The 24,127-nt window shown below is 46.1% G+C and overlaps 1 protein-coding gene across 1 annotated transcript; it reads right to left on the reverse strand.

The window, feature by feature from the left end:
- Positions 1-328: 328 nt before the first annotated feature.
- On the reverse strand, positions 329-23,317 carry Cs (citrate synthase). The gene is made up of 11 exons (XM_028855416.1): positions 22,957-23,317; positions 9,529-9,576; positions 8,735-8,842; positions 8,028-8,093; positions 6,586-6,717; positions 6,254-6,442; positions 4,334-4,533; positions 3,518-3,647; positions 3,299-3,400; positions 2,695-2,904; positions 329-1,837 (listed from the first exon to the last, which is right to left on the reverse strand). The coding sequence occupies exons 1-11, from the start codon at positions 22,996-22,998 to the stop codon at positions 1,667-1,669; spliced, it is 1,398 nt and encodes a 465-aa protein (XP_028711249.1). The 5' UTR covers positions 22,999-23,317; the 3' UTR covers positions 329-1,666.
- Positions 23,318-24,127: the final 810 nt, after the last annotated feature.

Here is a 24,127-nt window from a genome sequence, read left to right on the forward strand (position 1 = left end):
CACTGGCTACAAGCACCCTCTAGGGTCTGGGTTTGGATCTAGCAGTCCTCCATCTGTCCTTGGTACGGTTGGTTCTTGTTCCTTTCACCCAGTGGGCTAGACCAGCTCCTGGATTAGTCTCTGTCATAGTCTTTCCAAGTCAGGAGGGATGGGGGTTAAAGGTAGAGGACTTCCTAACCTCTTTGGAAATCAGCCTTCCCCTTCAATGTCTAGTCCTGAAGTAAAAGGAATACACAGAATCACTGACCACCCACTAGTTTGGACCTTCCTAACCACATCCCTCACCTCATAATGATTCTTTCAGGCCTTATGCAATAGCAAGCTCAAGCATTGTTAATAAAAACATTTATTATTTTTCATTTTATACAGAACAACCTGAAGTCTGCATCATGACTTAACAGTTACCCAGGGGTTACAGTGTGTCCATCTCAGCAGTGTGGCCCTGGGGTCTGGGTTCCACACAAACACAGGCAGGAGTCTGGGGTAAGGAGGGGCACAACAGGAGTGTATCTCAACCCTTTCCCAAAGAAAGGGCAGTGGAGCATTCTGAGTCACTGAAAATCTGTGCAAATTGGGACTGCTAAAATAAACACCATACTGTGAGCTCTTAAGGAAAGAGCAAGAGAAAGACATCGATAAATAAAGGGACATGTCCTTGGCGCAGGGGATGAGAAGAAGGCTCACTGTTTTGAATTCCCACAGACCTAGTCCAACTGATATTCAAAGGGAACTATATTCAATTGCAAGTCATTTTTCTGTTCAAAAAGAAAGCTAGAACCCCTGGGACCAGACCATGAAGGGGCTGGTCATTCCTGAGCCCTTGTTCTGTGTGCCAGAGCATATTAACAGGGAAAACAAGGTCAGAAGAGAGTGGCTTATGTTCCATGAAGTAAAAGGCCTAGTTCACATTAAGTACTGATAGAGCCAAATGACTGGGAAGACCACAGATCAAGACCTGCTAAGAGGACTCTAGCAGAGGCTAGGACAGGAGACCCAGAGCATCCTCCACTGAGGCACAGCAGGTGTAGGAAGCCTGGAAGGAAACAGAACACTCCCAGACTTCAGCGTTAATGGTATAATTTAAAAAGAGAAATAGAATCAAATGCTCGGTACCAGTTACAATAAATACCATGACGTTGATGGTCACCCGACCACAGCAAAAAAGTTGCCAAAGTGTTTCCCGCTAACCAGTAGATCTTGCACACCCAGGAAAAGGCAAACGGGTGGGACACAGCTGACACCCACGTGACCCCTACGGTGACAAAAGGACCCGGCCCGGCCTCAGGGGTTTGGAGGGCTGGTGGAGTAGAAGCAAAGCTTCACAGGGTGACTGCAGCTTTTCTGTAACCCGCTTTGACCTAAAGAAGAGGAGCCAGACTCTCACTCTAGAGATGGTGGGTAGCCAGATCTAACCCTGACCTCATGCATTAGTCCTGGTTATCCTACAGTTGGTGGACAACTCATACCAGGTAGGGAAGTGAGCTGGTGAGGGAAGAAGGGGTCGCTTTTCATCTTTTAACTCTTAATTTATATTTTAACTTCAAATGTATTTTCAGTGCCTCAGAAACAGTTTAATCTTAAGTCTTAAAGGCCCCTGAAACAAAACAAAATTATACTTTATTTGTAAGCTTCCTCATTTTCTTAGTCATGTCCCCAATCTCCCGTTTTACCCTGACTTAGAGTCCACCAGCTTCATCAGACCGTCCGTGCTCATGGATTTGGGCCTCTCTAGAGGTAAGCCTAGGGCTCTGCTCCAGATGAGCTGTGCCAGCACACCCAGTGCCCTCGACACTCCGAACAGGACTGTGTAGTAGTTCATCTCCGTCATGCCATAGTACTGTTAGGTAGAAGAGAAGAGAAGGCTTTATTAAAAGCCAGAGACAGTGGCATACACAAGTCCATGGCAACAAGGACCTTAGAGACTTCGTTTCCCCCTTTTATCCAGTCTTGGTCCTCTCAGCCTCACACAGAATGAACACTAGGAGAAGCACAGCAACTGGAACCTGGGCCCTGCCGTGAGCAGTGGTATCGAAGGCTGTGAGGGAGGCGATGGAAGACTCCTTACTCTAGCAGGGCTGGTGCTGTAGACCTGAAATTCTATCCACTTAAGAGGCTGAGGCAAGAGATCAAAAGCTTAAGGTCAGAGGCCAAGAACAGCTTCGTTTGTAGGCGGTTTGCCTTTCAAGACTGAGGACCTGAGTTCAGATTCCCAGCACGCACATGTAAGTCAGGGTGTAGCGGCCTGTGCCTGAAATCCTGGAAGCAGGAAGATCCCTGAGCTTGTTGCTGATGAGTGGAATCAATGAACTCCAGGCTCAGTAAGAGACCCTGTCTCCAAAAGTAATATAGAAAGCAGACACCTGACATCACCTCTGGCACCCAGATGCCAGCACACACACAGACACACACAGACACACACACATCAATTAACTAGAGAAAGTGCCAGGCCTGGTGGTGCATATGTATCTTCATTCAAAGAACTTGGGAGGCAGAGGCATCGGATCTGAGTTCAAGGCCAAGCTGATCTACATGGAGTTCCAAGCCACTCAAGAGTACTGAGTAAGACCTCTTAATAAAAGGCCACGCATGAGGCTTTGGGTTCCATGCCCCTGTTCTGGTTAGGGGTGATTTTGCTCGTGGCAAAGAACAAAAGAGCAGTCCAGGGGAGCGGGAGGTATGAGAGGAAGGACTCACCTGGAGCAGCACCCCACTGTGAGCGTCTACGTTGGGCCAAGGGTTCTTGGCCTTCCCTTGCTCCAAGAGGATATTGGGCACAATCTTGTAGAGCTGAGCAACCAGCTTAAACATGGGGTCATTAGGCAGGTGTTTCAGAGCAAACTCTCTCTGACAGGAATATCGGGGGTCAGTCTTCCTTAGTACTGCATGACCATATCCTGGGACAACCTGTAAAGGGTGGAAAAATTACATTTGGCATATTCAGGTAGAACTTTTCCTCTTCACCCTCAGGATAATTTGGTCCTGGTGGCTCAAATTCAGCCTGGGTAATTCAGTGAAACCCTGTCTCCAAAAAAAAAAAAAAAAAAAAAGCAAGGGCTGGGAACACAGTTCAGTGGTAGAGCACTTGCCTAGCCAGAAGATGCTGGGTTCAAGCCCGAGCATCATACATAAAAAAGAAAATTAAATCCACAAGGGAAACAATAGAAAGGCAGGTTTCTGGCTAATTAATGCAGGGACAGCTTTTATTCTTTTTTTTTTCCCCTTGAGACAAGGTCTCGATGGCCTGGAATTTTCTTTCAAGTTGCAGTGTCTGGGTCTCAGTCTCTTCCTGATTGCTTACCCGTCCTGAATTGAGTGTATTCCAGATGTAGTCTCGTAACTTCTCATCTGATACATCTTTGCCAACTTCCTTCTGTAGCTGTGTTAGCCAGACGAGCACTTCCTGTATGTTCAGTTTAGGGTTGGGGAGAGGAACGTCAATGTACATGCCAAGGAAAGAACGTCAAGACAAGGGGCAGAGCATGTGGGTGAAAACAGAACAGGGAGAGCCTGGTCTTACCTGATTCGCTAGTCCATGGAGAGGCCCTGCCAGCCCGTTCATGGCTGCTGCGAAGGACAGGTAAGGGTCTGAGAGGGCACTGCCCACCAGGTGGCTTGTGTGGGCACTTACATTACCACCCTCATGGTCGCTGTGGGGTAGAAGCAGAGTCGGAGAAAGACAAGACTGCTTTTCTTCCTTCCGTCACATCTTGGCCTCATGGGCTCCCAACACCCTGGAGCCTGTCAGCTGGCGCCTACTCCCTCCCCATGCCCACTCTTCGCCCGACACTTCCACTGTTAGGATCAAAGATGGAGCTCAAAGCACGCATTAGGCAAATACTCTTCCTGAGCTACATAGTCTCAGCTACCTCCCCCTATCTGAATAATGATGACCAGAAGAGGGAGCTCCTGGAAAGCTGACGGACTGCCTCATGTGAGCAGCTTATCTTCTTCCAATCACAAGCAACGTCCCTAAGCCTTTCAGCTTTTCTTCCTCATTTCTTGCCTATTTTCAATCCCTACAAGGTGTTTCTACCCCTTTGCTACAGACCATCTGTTCCAGATAATAATATTAAGGAACATTTTAATGTACTCCTACCCCCATTGCTGGGCATGGTAGCACACGCCCTTAATCCTGGCGCTTGGGAGACAGGCAGGAGGATCTTTATGAGTTTGAGGCCAGCCTGATCTACATAGTGAGTTCAAGGACAGCCAGGGATATGTAGAAAGATCCTGTCTCAAACAAACAAAAAACCCAAAACCTAAAAACCAAACCAAAACCAAGAGTTTCCCATCAATCCAGGCACTTGAGGGTATAATGACTAATCCAGCTCACCTGTGAATGGTGAGGTACAAACGCATCAGCTCAGTGAACTGTGCATCAGTATAGCCTAACATGTTGGTGAAATTGTGGGACCAGTCCAGCTTAGAGTCAATGGCCCCAATGCTGCTGCCTTCCCGGTAAAGGTTCCGGTAGATCTTTGCTGCAACACAAGGTAGCTTGGCAATTAGGTCCATACAGTCTTCATAGATCAACTGAAGAAAAGATGGAGAGAAAAAAGGAATTACCTGCAAAGCATTATGAGGCTGCAACACTGTTTGTGTATCTGGGTTGATAGCTGTATGCTGGGTAGTTATAAAGTCTATTAAGGAATAACAATAACCATATACTGAATAAACTACTGCAACCCAGGTTTCTAATACAGTTTTCTTCCTCCTGAACATATAACAACCACCTCACAGACAAGGAGCTGAGGTTCCTAGGACTCAGTTAAGGATTAAAGTAAAATCGGAATGCTGATGTGTGCTGCGTTGTGATGTTCTCAGGAAACTGTAAATCTACACTAAATTAATGTGCTAAGATATCATCTTTACATCTTTAATTTTTAGGAGTTGTAGTTATTATTATTGTACGTGTTTAACATGCATGTAAGGGGCAGGAGTCCCACATGCCACCGCACACAGTGAGGTTAGAGGATGACCCCGTGACGCCCCATCTTTCCTACCACCTTTATGTGGGTTCTGGGGACTGAAGTCAGACTCCGGGATTGTGCACGTGCCTTTACCTGCTGAACCCTTTCACTGGCCCACTTTCTAAAATTAATTCATTTCTGTATTCTAATGTTTAATTTAATCCTATATTTTATCTTCCAGTGAAAATTTATTACCTATGTTAAGAGTCAAATGGTGCTGACCAATTATTGAATAGCAAAAGCTTCAAGGTTTAGGTGTGTATTCTGCGAGATATATTATGCAAGGATTTGATACATGTGTACTTTGACAGAAAACTTGTGCAGCATGGAGGAGGCCGGAGTTTGATACCTGGCATTTGCCTAAGACTTTATCCAAAACATGGGCTGGAGAGATGGTTCTGCAGCTAAGAGCACTTGTTCTTGCAGAGATTCAGGCTCAGTTCCCAGCACCCAAAATGGTAGCTAATGATGATCTATAACTCCGGTTTCAGAGGATCGGATGCCCTCTTCTGGCCTCCACATGCACTACATGCATGTGGTGCATAGACACACTTGCATGTAATATGTAAAAAATAAATCTTGAAAAATACACCCCAGAAGAGGACACTAACTGGTTATTGAAAACACATGCACAAGTAACATCATACAGACCGAGCAGGTTATATTTACCTATTTAGGAACACAGACACACCACACGCAGATGGGATCTTCTTAAACCCACATAATTTGTACTTTGTGGTGTGTGGGCTGGAAAGGGTGGGATAGTGTGTGCTGTGTACGGTGCACGCACTGGACAACACCAACAACAGCATTTAGACCAGTCAGGTCCTTTTCATTTTCAGAGAATGAAATTTGTTTCAGGGTCTTATAAGCAGGATGCCAGCCACCTTTCCTCTCCCAACAGTATCTGGGGTGGTCTAACCCAGCGTGTGCCTGGCCTCAGTCCTCCCAGACTACTGTGATAGGCGTCATGGAGACCCTCCTTGTTTGGGGCTGGTGAGGTGGCTCAGTGGACACTGATCCCTGGCACCCACACTGTATGAGGAGAAGTCGGGTTCCTGTAAGCTGCCTTCTGACCTTCACATGCTGTGTGAGCGCACAGACACAGAAACAAGCCAGACGAGAGGAAAACACACAGGGAAGAACAGGTCTACATCTCACAGTCAACTCTTGTTTCAGTGCTGGGGACTAACTCGGGGTCACAGTTGTGGAGTGGGTTCCTGGGGTAACTCGGAAGTGCTCTGAACTCCGTTACAGCCAGTCACCCCACTCAGATTTCCTACCTCCCAGTACTTGGTTCGGTTGATCCCCTCTGCGTATGCCCGGGCAAAGTTACTCTCACTGTTGAGGGCCGTGATGGCTGCACTGAGCTGAGACATGGGGTGCAGATTATTTGGAAAGTTGTCCAGCATGGTGACCACATGAGAAGGCAGAGCTGCCCTCTTCGCCCATTCTTGTGAGAGCCAAGATACCTGTGAAAAAGGAGATGCAGTCAGACCCCGCTGATTCCTTCTCAAAGCAAGCTATAAACTCTGGCTATGGGCAGATGAGGATTCAATGCTGAAGACTAGAGAGAACAAGGATAGGGAACGGGAAGGGCCAGTGCTGACCATACCTGTCCCTCTGTTGGCATCTTTCCAGTCACCAGCAGCCAAAACAAGCCCTCAGGCAGGGGTTCTTCCCCACCCTTAGCCTTAGGCAGCAGTTTCTGGCATTCAGGGATACTGTAGCCTCGGAAACGGATGCCCTTGAAAAAGAAGAGTGAGAATTACAACCAGATTATTAATCTGTACATCATAAAACAGACTGGTCCTAATCATATCAGACACTCAGTGGGTAAACACACTTGACACTCAGCCTGACGGCCTGAGTTTGATCCCTGGGACCCCCACAAGTTGTCCTCTGCCCTCCACACTTACAATGTGGCACTTGTACCTGGGCACACACATGAACATGCACACACAAAGTGGAAGTATTTATTAAAAAATATTATATATATGCTAAACCAAAACAAAACAAAAAAAGCAGGCATGGTGACGCACACCTTTAATCCTAGCACTCTGGAGGTAGAGGCAGGTGGATCTCTGAGTTCAAGGCCAGCCTGGTCTACAGTGTGAGATCCAGGACAGCCAGGGCTACACAGAGAAACCCTGTCTCACAAAAAACAAAGATATACAGAGAAACCCTGTCTTGAACCCCCTCCCTAAAAAACCCACAACAAAAAAACTCCAAATAAACACACAAAAAAAAAGAAAAAAAAAAAAATCTTATATTCACTTACTTTAAAAAAAAAAATCTGCCGGGCGGTGGTGGCGCACGCCTTTAATCCCAGCACTTGGGAGGCAGAGGCAGGCGGATCGCTGTGAGTTCGAGGCCAGCCTGGGCTACCAAGTGAGTTCCAGGAAAGGCGCAAAGCTACACAGAGAAACCCTGTCTCGAAAAACCAAAAAAAAAAAAAAAAAAAATCTATTTATTTTTTTGAGATAGAGTATGTCTATGTAGTCCTGTCACTCACTATGAAGACTCATAGAGATCTACTTCTGACTTTGTTCCCTTACTCTGTACTCAGGTGCTCTAAGGAGAAAAGCGTTGGCTTCATAGAGATCGACCAGCCTCTGCCTCCTGAGTGCTAGGATTAAAGATGTGGGCCACCATATCTGGACATTTTTATTATTTTTAGTTGTGTGTGTACATGAGTGTGTGGGTGTAGTATGTCTTAACTGCTAAGCCGCCTCTCTAGCCCCATATATGGTTTGTTTTTTTTCTTCAATTAAAAAAGGGGGGGGCAGGGGGACACATGCCATGAGTTCAAGGCCAATGTGGTGTATACCGTAAGTTCCAGGCCAGCCAAGGGTAAGACTTCAAAAAAACAAAACAAACAAGAACCAAACCAAAACAAAACCCTAGTGCTTTCAAATATTAACTCTTCAAATGTCTACTTCTGACTTTGTTCCCTTACTCTGTACTCAGGTGCTCTAAGGAGAAAAGCGTTGGCTTCCAAACTGGTTTGTACGGTCAGAGCCCACTGGCAATCACTGACGGATGATGGTGTCTTACCTCATCAGGATCAAGAACTGATGTTTCATACACAAGTCCTTTCATGCCTCTCATGCCACCATACATCTACAGGAAAGAAGTGACCAATCAGAGCGGCTCAGACCATGGAGCTCAGAGAAGACCTTTACTTCCTTACTTGCAAGACACACTCAGGGGGCAGTTTCTGGGGTGATTTCTAGAACTAACCAGCGTGTCATCAAGGTCTGCTGGTGCAGGGAACGGACGCTTGCACCAGGCCACTACTGTTTCTTCAGTGTTCCAGCCTTGGCTTCCTTCTCCTGACCGATCTCAACCCCTCCACATTCCCTACGCTGAGTTCTATTATGGGCAAAGGGAAGGAGGCAATGACTAAAAATTGTTAGCTGAGTTGCTCAAACTCCTATGGCTGAGGAAGTTATCCTAAGGCTGTACAGAGGATTTACTGGGGCTACAGTTGAACTGGATGGCTGCCACAACAATCAAAAGACAGTCCAGCCCTAGCTAAAGAGCTGGGAACAGAACCAGAAACTACATGTATCTTTGTCATAGGTGAATAAGGTTAGGCTTAATTATTAAATTTGCAGAAAAGAACTATTCTCTAATGAATACCATAAATCCCAACATTTCATTGTACTGAATAGAATACTTCTGAACCACCAGTAAAGAAATGGTAACTTTGTGGCACACATTACAGGGCTACTTTTCCCGTCTAAGACACCACGGCTTACCATGTCCACAGTGATTTGGCCCACCACCGTCTTCCCATGTTGCTGTCTGAAGGCTTTAATTCTGGCCTGCTCCTTAGGTATCAGATTGCTCAGTACATCTTTCAAATTCTAGAAAGAGAAACAGAAGGGTTAAGTGATAGGAAAACATAGAGAGAGGGCTTCCTACTATAAAGAAGGTATGTGAAGACTGTCTGTTAGCATTTCTCTGTCTGCCAGGAATGGGGACGAGGGAATGCAGAGCTTCATTTTGAAGAGATGAAAATGTTCTGGATATGGACAGTGATGTTCACTTGAATTTAATAAAAGAGCTATATAAGACCCTGCATTAGGAATTAAAAAACAAACAAACCTTAGCAGTAACTTTTATTTCATTTAGGGGTTATGAGTATGGTCTGGTGGCAAAGTACTTGCCTAGTACGTGTGAAGCCCTGGGTTTAATGCTCAGCATTATAAAAAATAAAGAGGGGAGGGAACACTTACTATTTCCACATTACTACTCCACTTGATAAATTATTTCTTAAGGGGCTGAAGAGATGGCTCAGTGGTTGAGAGCACTGGCTGCTCTTCCAGGACCAGGGTTCAATTCCCAGCACCCACATGGTAGCTCACACCTGTCTGTAACTCCATTTCCAGGGGATCCAACACCTTCACACAGACATACATGCAGGCAAAACACCAATGCACATAAAATCAAAAAAATATTTCCAACAGACTTAAGATAGCAAGGCAAGTAGCTGCCAAACACTCTACCCTGAGTCAGACTGCTGGATTCTGTACTCCTTGCCAGATCTTACCGTGGTAGAACTGGCATGCCGGACAGCAAAAACCAGGCAGGATGAATGCTGCAAAGAGATCAAGACAAAATCTTATCAACATCCTTCTCTCCTTTGCATCAACGAGTCGCAGTGACTGCCTCTCCAGTTTCACCTTTTAGGACTTTTGGCATCAAGTTTTACCAGGCCATAAATAGCCTGGCAGAAGCCTGCTGCTCATACCTACACTATCACTAGTATTCCTTTAAGAGTTTTTCTCCTAGGTGGTGGCGGCGGCGGCGGCGGTGGCAGGTGGGTGGTTGGTGGTGCACACCTTTAATCCCAGCACTCGGGAGGCAGAGGCAGGCGGATCTCTGTGAGTTCGAGGCCAGCCTGGACTACTGAGAGATCCAGGACAGGCACCAAAACTACACAGAGAAACCATGTCTCGAAAAACCAAAAACCAAACCAAACCAAAAAGTTTCTCTCATACACCTGGGTTCCTGGACAACATAGTTGTTATATAGAGCATTTAGTCCATCCAGATTTAATTGTCAATATTTGTGAGTGGCTGCCCAGAAAACTGGCCGATTACTCCTGCTGCTGAGATATCTCCATCACCTAGTCTTCCAGCACCACTCGACCTGTCCAATCCAGGACAGCCTAGAGGCAGGGGCAGCCTTTCACAATAGGGTTCCTAACCCTTCTGGCTTATTTTGTTTTCCAGAGAACCAGAAAGGAACAAGCAGATGGGCTTACAAAGATGCTCATCTCAACTGACGCAAACTTCAAGCATGTTGTCTTGCCCCTGAAAAGAGGAACAGGTAAAGATTATCCCACCTCATCATCCCTCCTGGTTTTAAAAGCACATATCTACAAAGAAGCAACTAACCAACAACTACTTAAGACCAGGAATGGAAGAAGAGCTAGAGGGATGGCACCAGGCGGCAGCTCACAACCACCCGTAGCTCCAGTTCTGGGGAACCCAATGCCCACTTCTAGCCTCTGAAGGTTCCAGGCATGCAAGTGATACTTGGGCATACATGCAAACAAAATACCCATACATATAAAATTAAAAATTACAAGAAAAAAGAGAGTCAAAGAAATGAGAGGATTTAAAGGCAGTAAGTCACCCTGGATGCTATGTGTGACATTTGTTTTAGGTGTCCGCTTGAGAGTATTAAAAAATACCCAGAGTAAAGGTGTTTCCAGAAGTAATCTCTTCTGAATGTGAGTATGAGTGGACTAAGTGGAAAGACACTCCCTCAACGTGCATATGAACCTCATCAGCAGGGGCCTCTGAGAAAAACCAGAAAAGGTAAATCAGTCTCCTGTCTCTCCCAGCTAGGAAATACTTTTCTCCAAATATAGACACCAGACCTCTTCCTTTGAACACCAAGACTGACAGACACTTCCTCTGCCTTTGAACACCACGACTGACAAGATACTGGCATTTCTCAGGTACTCAGGCTTATGGACTTGAACTGAAACACATGCCCACTCTTCCAGGTGTCCTTCTTGCTTCTAAAACTGTTAGCACGCACACATAGACAGATACACAAACACATTTTTATTTTTTCCTTTTTGGACAAGGTATCTTATGTAGCTCTGGTTGGCCTTGAACTCAGAGATTAGCTTGTCTTTGCCTCCCAAATTCTGGGTTATAAAGGCCTGTGCCACCACACTCCTGGCATTTTCTTTTTTTTTTTTTTTCCGAGACAGAGTTTCTCTGTGTAGCTTTGGAGAGGTCCTCCTGGCTCTGCCTCCTGAGTGCTGGGATTAAAGGCATCGGCCACTCCAGCCACCCAGCTCACTCCTGGCATCTTTATATGTTATCTCTGTACACCGTACACAGTCATCTTACTGACTCTCTAAACCTTGACTAACCAAGTATTCAAAATGATAAAGGGAATATTCAAGTCAGAACAACTTTAATTACAAAGAATACAGAGTGAATACTGATGTGGTGGTACAGACCTGTAACCCCAGCACTTGGGACACACAGGCAGTAGGATCACAGCTTCTAGGCTACCTAAGTCTACAGAGTGAGACCCACCTGACAACAACGACACGGAGGAGGCCGGGGCGACGGCTCAGCAGGGGGAGCCCCGGCCGCCCTTCCGGAGGACCTGAGCTCCCAGCACCACACTGCAGCTCACACCTGTCCTAACTCTAGTTCTAGAGCTAACGCCCTCTTCTGACGTCCACAGCCACCGGGTACAGGCGGTACACAGTCACACATGCAGGCAAAACACCCATACACACACAAAAAATAATTTAAAAAAATCAAAAAGTAAAATAAGGAGTATGGGGATGTAATGCAAGTACTTGTCTAACATGCACAAGGCCTTGGACGCCCCTCCACACCACTCCAGAACTTTACACACTGATACAGCCTATAACCCCAGCACCCAGAAGGCAGAGGCATGAGAATCAGAGCAAGATCACCCTCAGCTGCATGGGTTTGAGCCCAGTTTCAACACAAAGAGACTATGTCCTAAAATAAATAAATAAACACATTAATGGAAATTCAGACTTGGATCTCAGACCTTAATTTCAATCTAGTTACATGAAAAAAAAAAACCCCACAGAAGTCCTAACTACAGGTCGTCTGCCATTTTCATCCTGTTACTTGGCTATGACACCTAACACAATAGCCTCACTTCAAATCTCTAAAATGGTAGTAAAAGGCCAATTTTAGGTTGTGGGATACAGCTCAGTGGGCAAGAGTGCTTACTCTGCAGCATAAAGACCAAGCCCAAATCTCCAGCACCCTCATAAAAGCCAGATATCAGTACTAAATTGCATTTTGTTAAGTCACTAGGCATTTTGTTATCAAATAAATGTAACCTGTAAGTTCTTTTCAGAATGTTTTAACATATGTATGTTAAATGCATTTCTAGTCCATACCTAGTATCTTGTAAAAATATAGGCTGTTATAAAAAAAAAAAAAAAAGAAAAGAAAAACAGTAACAATAAAATAGGCATGGCGGCTTGTACCTACAGCTCAGAAATCACTCATATACATAAATTTTAAAGCACGTAGGACACTGACTTGTGCATAGGTAATAAATTTAGTACTTGTTTCTTAAAAATGCACTGGTCTTGTATGGCATGGTGGTGACATGCTTGTAATCCCAGCACTATAAAGGCTGAAGCAGGAAGATTCAAGTTCCAGGCTAGCCTGGGCTACAGAGTGAAACCATGTTTTTGAAAAAAGGAAAGAGTCAGGTGTCATGGACACAGGCCTAGGAATTCAAAATCAGTCTCAGCTACATACCATATCCAGTCTGAGGCTACCTGAGCTATGTGACACCCTATCTCAAAAGTAGGGGAAAAAAGAAAGGAAGAAAAACAGAGAAATGTGTTGGCTATAACACAAAACTCTTGCATCACAAGAAGAACCAGTCAGACCCTAGGAAAGGGTGAATGGCTAATTTCCTTTAGCAATAAAACAGGAAATAAAACCTTCAACTTCCTATTTTCTTGGGAGGGATATCATTTTTACCTTTTTTTGAGACAGGATCACCCATGGTACAGATTGTTCCTGAACTCACTATGTAGCCAAGGCTGGCCTCAAACTCCTGATCTTTCTGCTTTCTACCAAGGTGCTGGGATCACAGGTTTTTTTTGAGACACTACAATCAAGGGTATTCTGGAACTCTGTATACAATCACGCTAACCTGGAACTCGTGTCCAATACTCCTGCCTAAACCCCTAAAATCTCCACCAGCAGCACTAACAGTTCTAGATAGGAGGTGTTTGAGAACGGTGACATACAAAGCCACAAATGCCTCCACTCAGCTACCCAGTGATTTCCACAGCAAGCTGCAGAATGGCCGTAGGCATCATGCTCAGGCTGTCCTCACTGACCACTTTCTGAATGTCTGCCTCCCAGCTCCTCCCCAACCCTGGAGCTGTGGCAGCAGGGACCCTGGCTTCTGGTTGCTTGCCACAAGTAGTCACCTCATTGACCAGCAGCTGTCAGGTGAGTCAGGCAGTTGCTTCACTCAATAGGTCAGTTCCTTCATGGGGAGAGCCAGAGAGCTGCTAAAGCTTGTGAATAATGGCTGACAGCCAGGATTCCCTACAGGGAAAGTGGAAGTACCATAACCATTGACAGGCTTCTTCAAACCTCACAGGCTGCTGCCTTGTACTTGCTCATTCTATTTATTTATTTAGGTTTTTTTTTGTTTGTTTGTTTGTTTTTTGTTTTTTCCGAGACAGGGTTTCTCTAACAACTCTGGCTGTTCTGGAACTCACTTTGTAGACCAAGCTGGCTTTGAACTCACAGAGCTCTGCATTTTATTTATTTTTTGAGACAGGATCTCATGTAGCACAGGCTGGCTTTGAATCAATGTTCCCCGCGTTGACTCCTGAGAGCTGGGATTACAGATGTGCTTGTTTTACACCTGAATGATTACATCTGGCTTGTTTAATTTCTGAGACAAGGTCCCACTATGCAGCCCAAGCTGGCCTGGATCTCCTGTCTAGGCCCCACGGCAGCTGGGACTGTAGGTACAAAGTACCTTGCCCAGTGAGTTTGCTATTATTGATGGAAGTACATTATGATTCTCAAAGGTGCAGACACCAAAAAAAATATAAAATCGCCTCAGGGGCTGGAGAGATGACTCAGTGGTTAGGAGCACTGCCTGTTCTTCCAGAGGTCCTGAGTTCAATTCCCAGCAACCACATGGTGGCTCACAACCATCTATGAGATCTGGTGCCCTCTTCTGGCAGGCGGGCGTGTGCGTGCATGCATGCAGATAGAACACTGTATACATAAATAAATAAATCTTTAAAAAAAATAAAAATAAAATAAAACCGCCTCTATCTTACAGGACTACAAGGGAAAAGACCAATGAGTTCTATGCAGGTAAGGCTTCAAAAGCCTTTTCTATAGTACTTAAGAATATTCTGCTAATAAAACAGGACAGTGGGCAAGTTATCAATATCAGTGAACTACTTCAGGAATATCTGGATAACCACTGAATATGGTTGTTATACTCTTACCCTTCTTATCTTACTACTACTAACTCCTATGAAGGGTTCTCTTTTACAGGGGGGAAGACAATTTTTCTTTGCTCTCCATCCTAGGCCCATCATCCTGCATTCCCAGGAATTCCAACATTAAAAACTTGAGAGAGAGGCCAGACATAATGTCAAAAAGCCTTTAATTCCAGCACTTGGAAGAGGCAGGCATAGCTCTGTGAGTTTGAGACCAGTCTGGTCTATACAGAGTTCCAAGACAGTCAGGGATACACAGACCCTGCCTTAAAAAATGAACAAACAAACAAAAAGCTAGGTAGTGGTGGTGATGGAAAGATGGCTCAGTGGTTAAGAGGGCCTGGGTTCAATTCCCAGCACCCACATGGTGGCTCACAACTGTCAGTAACTCCAGTCCCAGGACTTTAGCCACCTTTTAGCCTCTTCAGGCACCAGGCATGTTCACAGTGCACAGACAAAACACCTGTACACAGAAAACAAAGAGCCTTGGAGAAATCACCCTGATCTTAACAGGACACTGTCGTCAGCAGCAGATGACAGAGCAAGACAGATGCAAACACAACACCAGCAGATTCGCCCATAGCCAGCAGGAGAAATCCTGAGCTACAGAGGCTTTGGATGCAGAAAGAACTACTTGTATTAAGAAAAAAAAACTTGGGCTGGGTGGTGGTGGTGGTGGTGGTGGTGGTGGTGGTGGTAGTGGTGGTGCACGCCTTTAGTCCCAGCACTCGGGAGGCAGAGCCAGGCAGATCTCTGTGAGTTCGAGGCCAGCCTGGTCTACAAAAGAAAGTTCCAGGGCAGCTAAGGCTGTTACACAGAGAAACCCCATCTCAAAAAAAACTAAGTAAGCCGGGCGTTGGTGGCGCACGCCTTTAATCCCAGCACTCGGGAGGCAGAGCCAGGTGGATCTCTGTGAGTTCGAGGCCAGCCTGGGCTACCAAGAGAGCTCCAGGAAAGGTGCAAAGCTACACAGAGAAACCCTGTCTCGAAAAAAAACCAAAAAAAACCAAAAAAAAAAAAAAAAGATAAAAAAAAAACTAAGTAAATAAAGCCAGGAGTAGAGGCGCACGTCTTTAACTCAGGCAGGCAGGTCTGAGGATTCGAGGCCAGCTTGATCTATACAGTGAGTTCCAGATCAGCCAGGCATAGAGTGAGAGCCTACCTAAAAAAAAAAAAAAAACAATGGAGCAGGAGAGGTGGTGGAGTGAGACTGTTTCAAAAATAAATAAAAACACCTGTCTCCTCAGCATTTCAATCTCAAAAATAATTAAGGAATGAAGGCCTGTCATGGTGGTGCACATTTATAATCTTAGCCCCTGGGAGGCAGAAGGACCCTGCCTGATCCTTCAGGAATTTAAAGCCTGCCTCAGTTACATGGGACCCTGTCTCAGAGGAACTCAAAAGGAAATACAAGAAAAATCAAAAAACTTCCCAACGACAACAAAAGAAATTGGTCTAGGACAAAGACTCCTCTCTTTCCAGAACCAGGTCAGAGAACCAAAGACATTGAAAGCCTGTGTTTCCCAATGGTCGTGCTGGAAGTCAGCCTGGAGTGTTTGGTCAGGCCACTTCAGCCCAGCAGAGTAGGCCAGAGCTCAGACTCTGACCCCTTAATGCCAACAGGAATTCTCTTAATAATTCTACCTGTCATTTCCCTTCAAAAAAAAAATTTTTTTTTTTTTTTTTTTTTTTTTTTTTTTTTTTTGAGACAGGGTCTCTCTATAGCTTTGGAACCTGTCCTGGATCTCACTCTGTAGCCCAGGCTGACCTCGAACTCACAGAGATCCGCCTGCCTCTGCCTCCCAAGTGCTGGGATTAAAGGTGTGCTGCACCACCCCCACCCCCACCCAGCCTTAAAATTTTTTTCAATTACAGTATTATTATTTAAGTGCTTGAGTAACACAGACAGACAGAAAGAAAAACACACACACACACACACACACACACACACACACACACACACACACACACCATGGCTTTGGTGTGGAGGACAGAGAACAAATTACAGAACTGGTTCTCTTTCCAACATGTGGGACTGGAGTGATCATAAGGCTTGGTGGCCAAGCGCCTTTACCTGCTGAACTGTCTTGCTGGCTCCTACTTGTCACTTTCTAACTGGTCCCACTTGCCTACAGTTCCTCAGACAGGAAGACCATAAAAGATACAACTCGGGGCAGGAGAGATGCTCAGTGGTCAAGAGCACTGGCTGCTCTTCCAAAGGTCCTGAGTTCAATTCCCAGCAACCACATGGTGGCTCACAACCATCTGTAATGAGATCTGGTGCCCTCTTCTGGTCATACATGCTATATACAAAATAAATAAATAAATCTTAAAAAAAAAAAAAAAAAAAGGTACAACTCAAACCTCAGAAAAGGACTTTTTGTTTCAGCAGAAACCCATACTGTTTTTTATAAGTTTGCTTATCTTATTAAGTATTTTTTAAATTGTGTGTGTGAAACAGGGTGTCACTATATAGCTTTGGCTGGCCTCAAACTCACAGAGATCCATATGCCTCTGCCTCTAAAATGATGCAGTTAAGGAAATGGCCAACATGCGTAGCTTATAAAATTTATTTTTAAAGATTCCTTTTAATTTATGTGTCTGAGTATGCCATGTGTGTGCAGGTGCCCAAGAAGGCCAGAGAGGGCGTAGGATCCCCTGGAGTTGGAGGTGAAGGCAATTGTAAAGCCACCCAATGTGGGTGCTGGGAACCAAACTCAGGTCTTCTATAATAGTTCATGCTCTTAACTGATTCCACATCTCTCCAGATTCAATTTATTATTATTATTATTATTATTTTTTTTTTTTTTTGTTTTTGCTTTTTTTTGAGACAGGGTTTCTCTGTGTAGCTTTGCGCCTTTCCTGGAACTCGCTTTGGAGACCAGGCTGGCCTCGAACTCACAGAGATCCACCTGGATCTGCCTCCCAAGTGCTGGGATTAAAGGCGTGCGCAGCCACCACCGCCCGGCCCAATTTATTATTTTTTAATGCATTAACTTTTATTAATTTTAATTTAGAAATTTATGCCTGGGCTGGTGAGAAGGTCCAGCAGGTAAAAGCACTTGCTGCCAAGCCTGATGACCTGAGTTTGTGGAAGGAGAAAAAAGATTAACTCACACCAAGTGCCCCGACACCCACAGAGCACTGTGTGACGTGCACCCAGACACAAATTATCCCATAGACAGTCTACGCAATGGCTTGTCACCTCAACACTCTCTTGGAAATACTGAATGATTCCCTCACTTCTGCTAGATTTTTTTTTAACAAGCTTTAGCTGCTAACACTCTGCTCTAGGTTTTACAAGACTCCTTCTCTAAATCATATGGAAAAAAAATAAAGCTGGGTGTGTCGGTCACGCCTATAATCCCAGCATCACACATCATCAGTCCAAAAACTATAAACTGTCAGATTCCATCACTGCTTCGGATCACAGTCTGATCAAGCACCCAGGTTACAATGCCCCGGAAGAATGGGCAGGTGCTAAGAAGACACTGCAGAGCTGCCTCACTGCTTCAAATCTCACACCCTATCCCCCGCCCCAAAAACACTGTCATAAGGCCCAAGAACTCACTGTGTGGCTTTAGCTGAGATCCAAGTCTGCTCAGATTCTAAGAACCAGAATGCCATCCATCAATCCTTCTCAATGTCACTGACCACACTTCTGTCCTGACTACCTGTCTATGCCTATGACTTCATACTCACCTGCTCCCAATTTAAAGCCCAGTAGGAACAGACAGACTTAGCCCACAAGGTAAAGCTCCACTTGATCAAGGAAGGTAACTACAGAGATCAGAGCCTTGCCTTCAAAAGTGTTGGGTGTTAAGCCTATTTCACAGGAGAAAAATTATTGTTTTGTTGAAATTAATTTCTGACTAGGGCTTATGGAGAATGGGGAGTGAAGGCATTCTGTAAGTCATTGTTAATATAAAACTGCACTGATCTTTTCAAAGTTCTAAACATCCTAACCTAGAGAAGTAATTCTCACTGATACAAAATTCCCTTTAGGATGGATCAGATGGTGCAAGCCTGTAACTCCAGCACCTGGGATAGATTTAATGGGGATCAAGAAAGAACATAGATTAGAAGATATGGCTTACTTTAAGCCATAAGAGCTAGTGGGACAAGCCTAAGCTATAGGCCAAACTTTTATAATTAATAATAAGCCTGTGTCCTTTTTTTTGTGAGCTGGCAGCCCACAAGAAGTCTACGAGGTAGGGATAGGAACTTGGGTCCTTATGCTTGCACAGCAAAGCACTTACCCTTGGAGTTCAAGCTTAACGAACTTCTGTGTGCAGCCCAGGTTGACCTTGAATTTGTAATGATCCTCCTGCCTAAGCTCCCAGGGTTTGTTTTACAGTTGAGAGCCACCAAGCTCTGCTTCTGGGCTTTGCTGTTTATTTTTATTTATTTTTTATTTTTTGAGACAGGGTTTCTCTGTGAAACAGTCCTGGCTGTCCTGGAATTCACTCTGTAGACCAGGCTGGACTCCAACTCACACAGATCCACCTGCCTCTGCCTCCCAAGTGCTGGGATTAAAGGCGTGTGCCACCACCGGCCAGCTAAGGCTTTGCTGATTTTAAGAGTAACCCCTTTTGTGAATGGAGGCAGGGTACCATGTAGCTCAGGATGGCCTTAATCCCAAGCATTTAGGAGACAGAGGCAGTGGATCTCTTTGAACTCAAGGCCAGTCTGGAACTATAGCATGAGTCCAGAACAGCTAGGGCTACAGAGAAACCCTGTCTCAAAAAGCAAAACAAACGAGAGAGAGAGAGAGAGAGAGAGAGAGAGAGAGAGAGAGAGAGAGAGAGACAGAGAGAGAGAGAGAGAGACAGACAGACAGACAGACACAGACAGACAGACAGACAGACAGAGAGAGAAAGAGAGAGAGAGTGAGTGAGTGAGTTCTTGGCCAGACTGGGCTACATGATGAGACTGTCTTAAGCACATTGACTTCAAAGGCCTAAAGGTGACCCAATGGTCCTATTCCAATTCCTAGCCTAACTACAAACCCAATCACCTGTGAAAACACCAGGACCAAACCAGCTCAAGTATGGATAGGCATAAACTACAACCTCCTAGCCAAAATGTACTTATTCATCTACAGGTCTTGATAGATTTTTTTTTTTTTGGAGGGGAGGGGTAAAAAATTAATTTTTCTTTCTTTTTCTTTTTTTAAAATAAATCCTGGCCTGATCAGACACTGGATGGCCTGGGAATTGAATCCTGGTCCTCTGGAATGTCAGTCAGTGCTCTTAACTGCTGAGCCATCTCTCTCCTCTCAATTTTTTCTTTCTAATTGGTTTTTCTTTTTTTCTTTTTTTTCTTTTACCAGTCCCATTATGTAGTCCCTGACTGGCCTGAAACTTTTGGAATATGAGATCTTCCTACCTTCCCACCTCAGGTTCTTTAGCTGCATTAGTGAGGTAATTCCAGAACACACATACTCTGGAGGTTTACAAACCTTGGGTCTTGCACATTCAAGGCAAACATTCTATCACTGAGTAATTATCTCCTTATTTTTCCTTTTTATTTTTTGGTTTTTCGAGACAGGGTTTCTCTGTGTAGCTCCTGGAACTCACTCTGTAGCCCAGGCTGGCCTCGAACTCACAGAGATCCGCCTATCTCTGCCTCCCGAGTGCTGGGACCAAAGGCGTGCACCACCACCGCCCGGCTTACTTTCTTAATGAAGCCTCTTCTAATATTAAAAAGTAAAGGTTTATTACCAATGACTAATCAAACTGGAGGCTAATTCAGAAAGCTCAGGCAGGTAAGAACGGCGCTGGTAAGAGTGAAGGGTCCTCAGAACCGCAGTGACACTGCAGACTCAAAGTCTACTCCTCAGTCTTGTCAGGCTTGGAGAGTTTTTTCTGTTTGTGTGTTTGTTTCAATGTTGTTGTTCTCTCTCCATGTGTGTCTGTGTGCACACACACATGTCGTGTGTCAAAGAGTGACTTTGGGTGTCTTCCTCTACTGGCCTTCACCTTATTAATATTTTTAATAGTCTCTCATTCAAACCCATTTCTGCCAGATTGACTGGCAATCGAGACCCGGCGTTCCCATCTGTCTCCAAGCTCCCGCACACCCAGCACTGAGGGTTATAGGCACATGTAACCAAACATGGGTTTTAGGTGGAGGTACTTTTACACTGTGATACTGTGATTGATTTAATAAAAAGCTAAACAGCCAATAGCTAGGCAGGAGGTACAGCAGGAACTTCTGGACAGACAAGAGTTCTGGGAAGAAGGAGGAGGAAGCAGGATGGAGAGTGCAGAGTAAAGGCAACTGAGCCACAGAAAAGAACATAGATTAGAAGATATGGCTTACTTTAAGCCATAAGAGCTAGTGGGACAAGCCTAAGCTATAGGCCAAACTTTTATAATTAATAATAAGCCTGTGTCCTTTTTTTTGTGAGCTGGCAGCCCACAAGAAGTCTACGAGGTAGGGATAGGAACTTGGGTCCTTATGCTTGCACAGCAAAGCACTTACCCTTGGAGTTCAAGCTTAACGAACTTCTGTGTGCAGCCCAGGTTGACCTTGAATTTGTAATGATCCTCCTGCCTAAGCTCCCAGGGTTTGTTTTACAGTTGAGAGCCACCAAGCTCTGCTTCTGGGCTTTGCTGTTTATTTTTATTTATTTTTTATTTTTTGAGACAGGGTTTCTCTGTGAAACAGTCCTGGCTGTCCTGGAATTCACTCTGTAGACCAGGCTGGACTCCAACTCACACAGATCCACCTGCCTCTGCCTCCCAAGTGCTGGGATTAAAGGCGTGTGCCACCACCGGCCAGCTAAGGCTTTGCTGATTTTAAGAGTAACCCCTTTTGTGAATGGAGGCAGGGTACCATGTAGCTCAGGATGGCCTCAGACCACTATGCAGCTCCTGTCTCCACTTCACAAGTGTTGGGATGACAGGTATTACCATCACACTCAATGCAAGGCAAACTGAAATTCATGCATGCTAGGCAAGTACTTGACCAAAAGACTTCTAATCTAAGGTTTCTGGGGTCCGACAGCAGTCATCCCCAAAACATTCTGAGATTTCCTAGGACCTTACCTGGCAAGATAAACTCAAGGTAAATCCAAAGGCTTTTTCAAGTTCAGTTGTGTTAGGACTATCTGGTCTGGGTTAGCAGCTCTGAAATGATCTAATTATAGGTCCACTATTCTGCCAAAACACTGTCTAGAACTTGCTTCATTTCCCAAGAGGATTCCTTACCCAGTTCCCTGGCAGCAGGAGTAGCAACAGCCAAGTATCTACCAAATAAGCAGCCTCTACCTTGTTTCTGGGTGCTCAGAAGAACCCCAAGATAAACCTACAGGTTTTGCGGTACCTGACAACTATGAATTACTCACAGCGAGTCAAAACCATTCTAAGCCTTTTCTTTCCTCCAGGCACACTGAGTTTCAAGCTGCCCACTGAAGAGAGAAAAAACTAAGTTCTTTACAGAAGCCAAGGTCATTTTGTGGGGCTGTCCCCACTTGGATGAGAGGGCTGAGATTCCCTCAGCACAGCTGGGTCTCTGTTTAAAGGGCCGGGTTATGCAGAGCCCAAAGTAGTAGATCACCTGAAATCAGAGTTATCATTACTTGGACTTGAATTTCTGGATTTGAAAGGCAAAAAATGTTCAACTTAAAGGGCCCCAGGGAATTCAGAGGAAGTACTTCTGGTTAGAGGAGACTTAAGACGAACAGGAAAACCCGCACAACTTAGTAGTAGAATTGGTCATGTGACCTTGGTTGGTGCTACTCCTCATTTACTGGCCTGCAGCTTGGTGGCACAACCTTTCTGGTTCTTGCTGGAGTCCTGTGCGATATTCTATCAGCAGGTTTAACAGAAATGCCACACCCTACACAAGCTCCTCCTATATACAGTAAGTGCAAGCGTCCCAAGGACAAAGGGGAGCTGGGGGTCCACTCCTCTAGCAAAACTGACCCGGCCGGGTCCCTTAAAAGGCTGCAATTACAATGAGAGAGAGAAAAAAAAAAAAAAAAACAGGTCCTGACAGGACTCACTCCACAGAGCAGAGCCCAAAATTAGCCCCGGCTGCAGCTCTGGCCCGGTGACAAAAGTGAGCACCTCGGTTCACCCCCCTGCCCCCCCTGCAAACAATTCTTCCCCTGGCTCCGGCGGCACGCCACACCTCTCCTCGCCGGCCCTTCTGCCGGGACCACGCATCCCTCCCTCCCTCCCTCCCTCCCACCTAGGATCTGACAGCCAGGCCGGGCCCGGGCCGCCGACCTGGGATCTGACAGCCAGGCCGGGCCGGGGCGGCCGAGGACTGCAGGCCGGGAGCCGGGAGGAAGGGCAGCGCCGCACATGGCCTAGGAGCGCCAGGAAGGGCTGGCGGGCGGCCAAGCGCCGGGCCCCTTTAAGGCGCGGAGGGCGCCCGGGCGCCGGAGGGCCTGCGGCCGGCTCGGCCCCACCCCGCGGCGGCGCGCCGGCTTCCCTCCTTTCCGCCGCTCACCTTGGCTCCCAGGAGCCGGGCTGCCGCCGTGAGTAGAGCCATGGCTGGGCCGACCCCGGGACCTGCTGGGGCGGGGACGGAGGGAGAGGAGCCGCAGCTAACGACAGGAGCGGCGGCCGCTGTGACGGAGACCGCGCCAACCGGCGGACAAGGTTGAAAGGAGGCGGCCGAGGGGAAGGGTAGACGAACCGGCGGAGGCGCCCAGCCCAGGGTCCTCGGCGAGGCCCCGCCCACTGGCCGAAACCCGATCCCGCCCCTCTCGGGGGAGTCGCCTCGGGCCCGGCCATTGGCCCGAGACGGAGGAGGGGCGGGACTTGAGCCTCTGACAGACGTTACGGCGGGGAGGATTGGACCGCGCGGATTAGGCTAATTAAGAGTGGGCGGAGAGGGGGCCGTAGGTGTCTTAGGATGTGCCTGAGAACTCAGTTAACTTCCTTCTTTGGCTTTTCCCTTTTGCCCTTAACACATTTCGGATTCTCCGGAGAAGGCGAAAGATAAAAGCTCCAGCACGCGACTTTTGAAGGTCACAGCACACAGCAGTTCCTCACTGCATTCCCCCACCCGCCTGGCATGCTCCCTTAGCGAATGTCTTTGGTTAGTGACTTCAATGGCCGTGGAGGTGACATCATGTGGAAAGCAGGCTATGATGCCAAAGTTAGCTGCTTGATGGAGACCATTTGAGAACAGCAGAAATCCTGGTATTGTAGATCGACACCCCCCCCTCTCGCGTCCCCAGGTGGAGAAGAGCAAAAACAGGAGCCTGAATATTTAGTGCTGTTTGTGAACTGCACAGATCTAAGTCTTACAAAGGCCCTCTTAATATGAAGGCGCCTGCATCTTCCAGTCTTTGGATCCTGGGCACTATTACTTTGTCATTCTTCATACAACCCCATGGAGCCAGTCCACCTCACTTTTAGCCACAGGCTGCAGATCTACCGTCCATCCAAGATCAGGCACTAGACACTCCCTGTTTTTGTCACATCATTCACAGTATTTCCAAAGGGCTCTAGGACACTTCTCCTACTTGGCTCTCTCTCTCTTAATCCTCTGCTCCTCCAGAAACCATTGCACTAAATGACACAAGAATTTAAAATGATCTTACACATCGCTCTTCACCCCCCTGGGTAGAACACCTCAGAACTTCAGTGCTTTCCTAATCCTATCGTAATTG

Source organism: Peromyscus leucopus, chromosome 18 (genome assembly GCF_004664715.2).
Source record: "Peromyscus leucopus breed LL Stock chromosome 18, UCI_PerLeu_2.1, whole genome shotgun sequence".
Classification (NCBI taxonomy): domain Eukaryota; kingdom Metazoa; phylum Chordata; class Mammalia; order Rodentia; family Cricetidae; genus Peromyscus; species Peromyscus leucopus.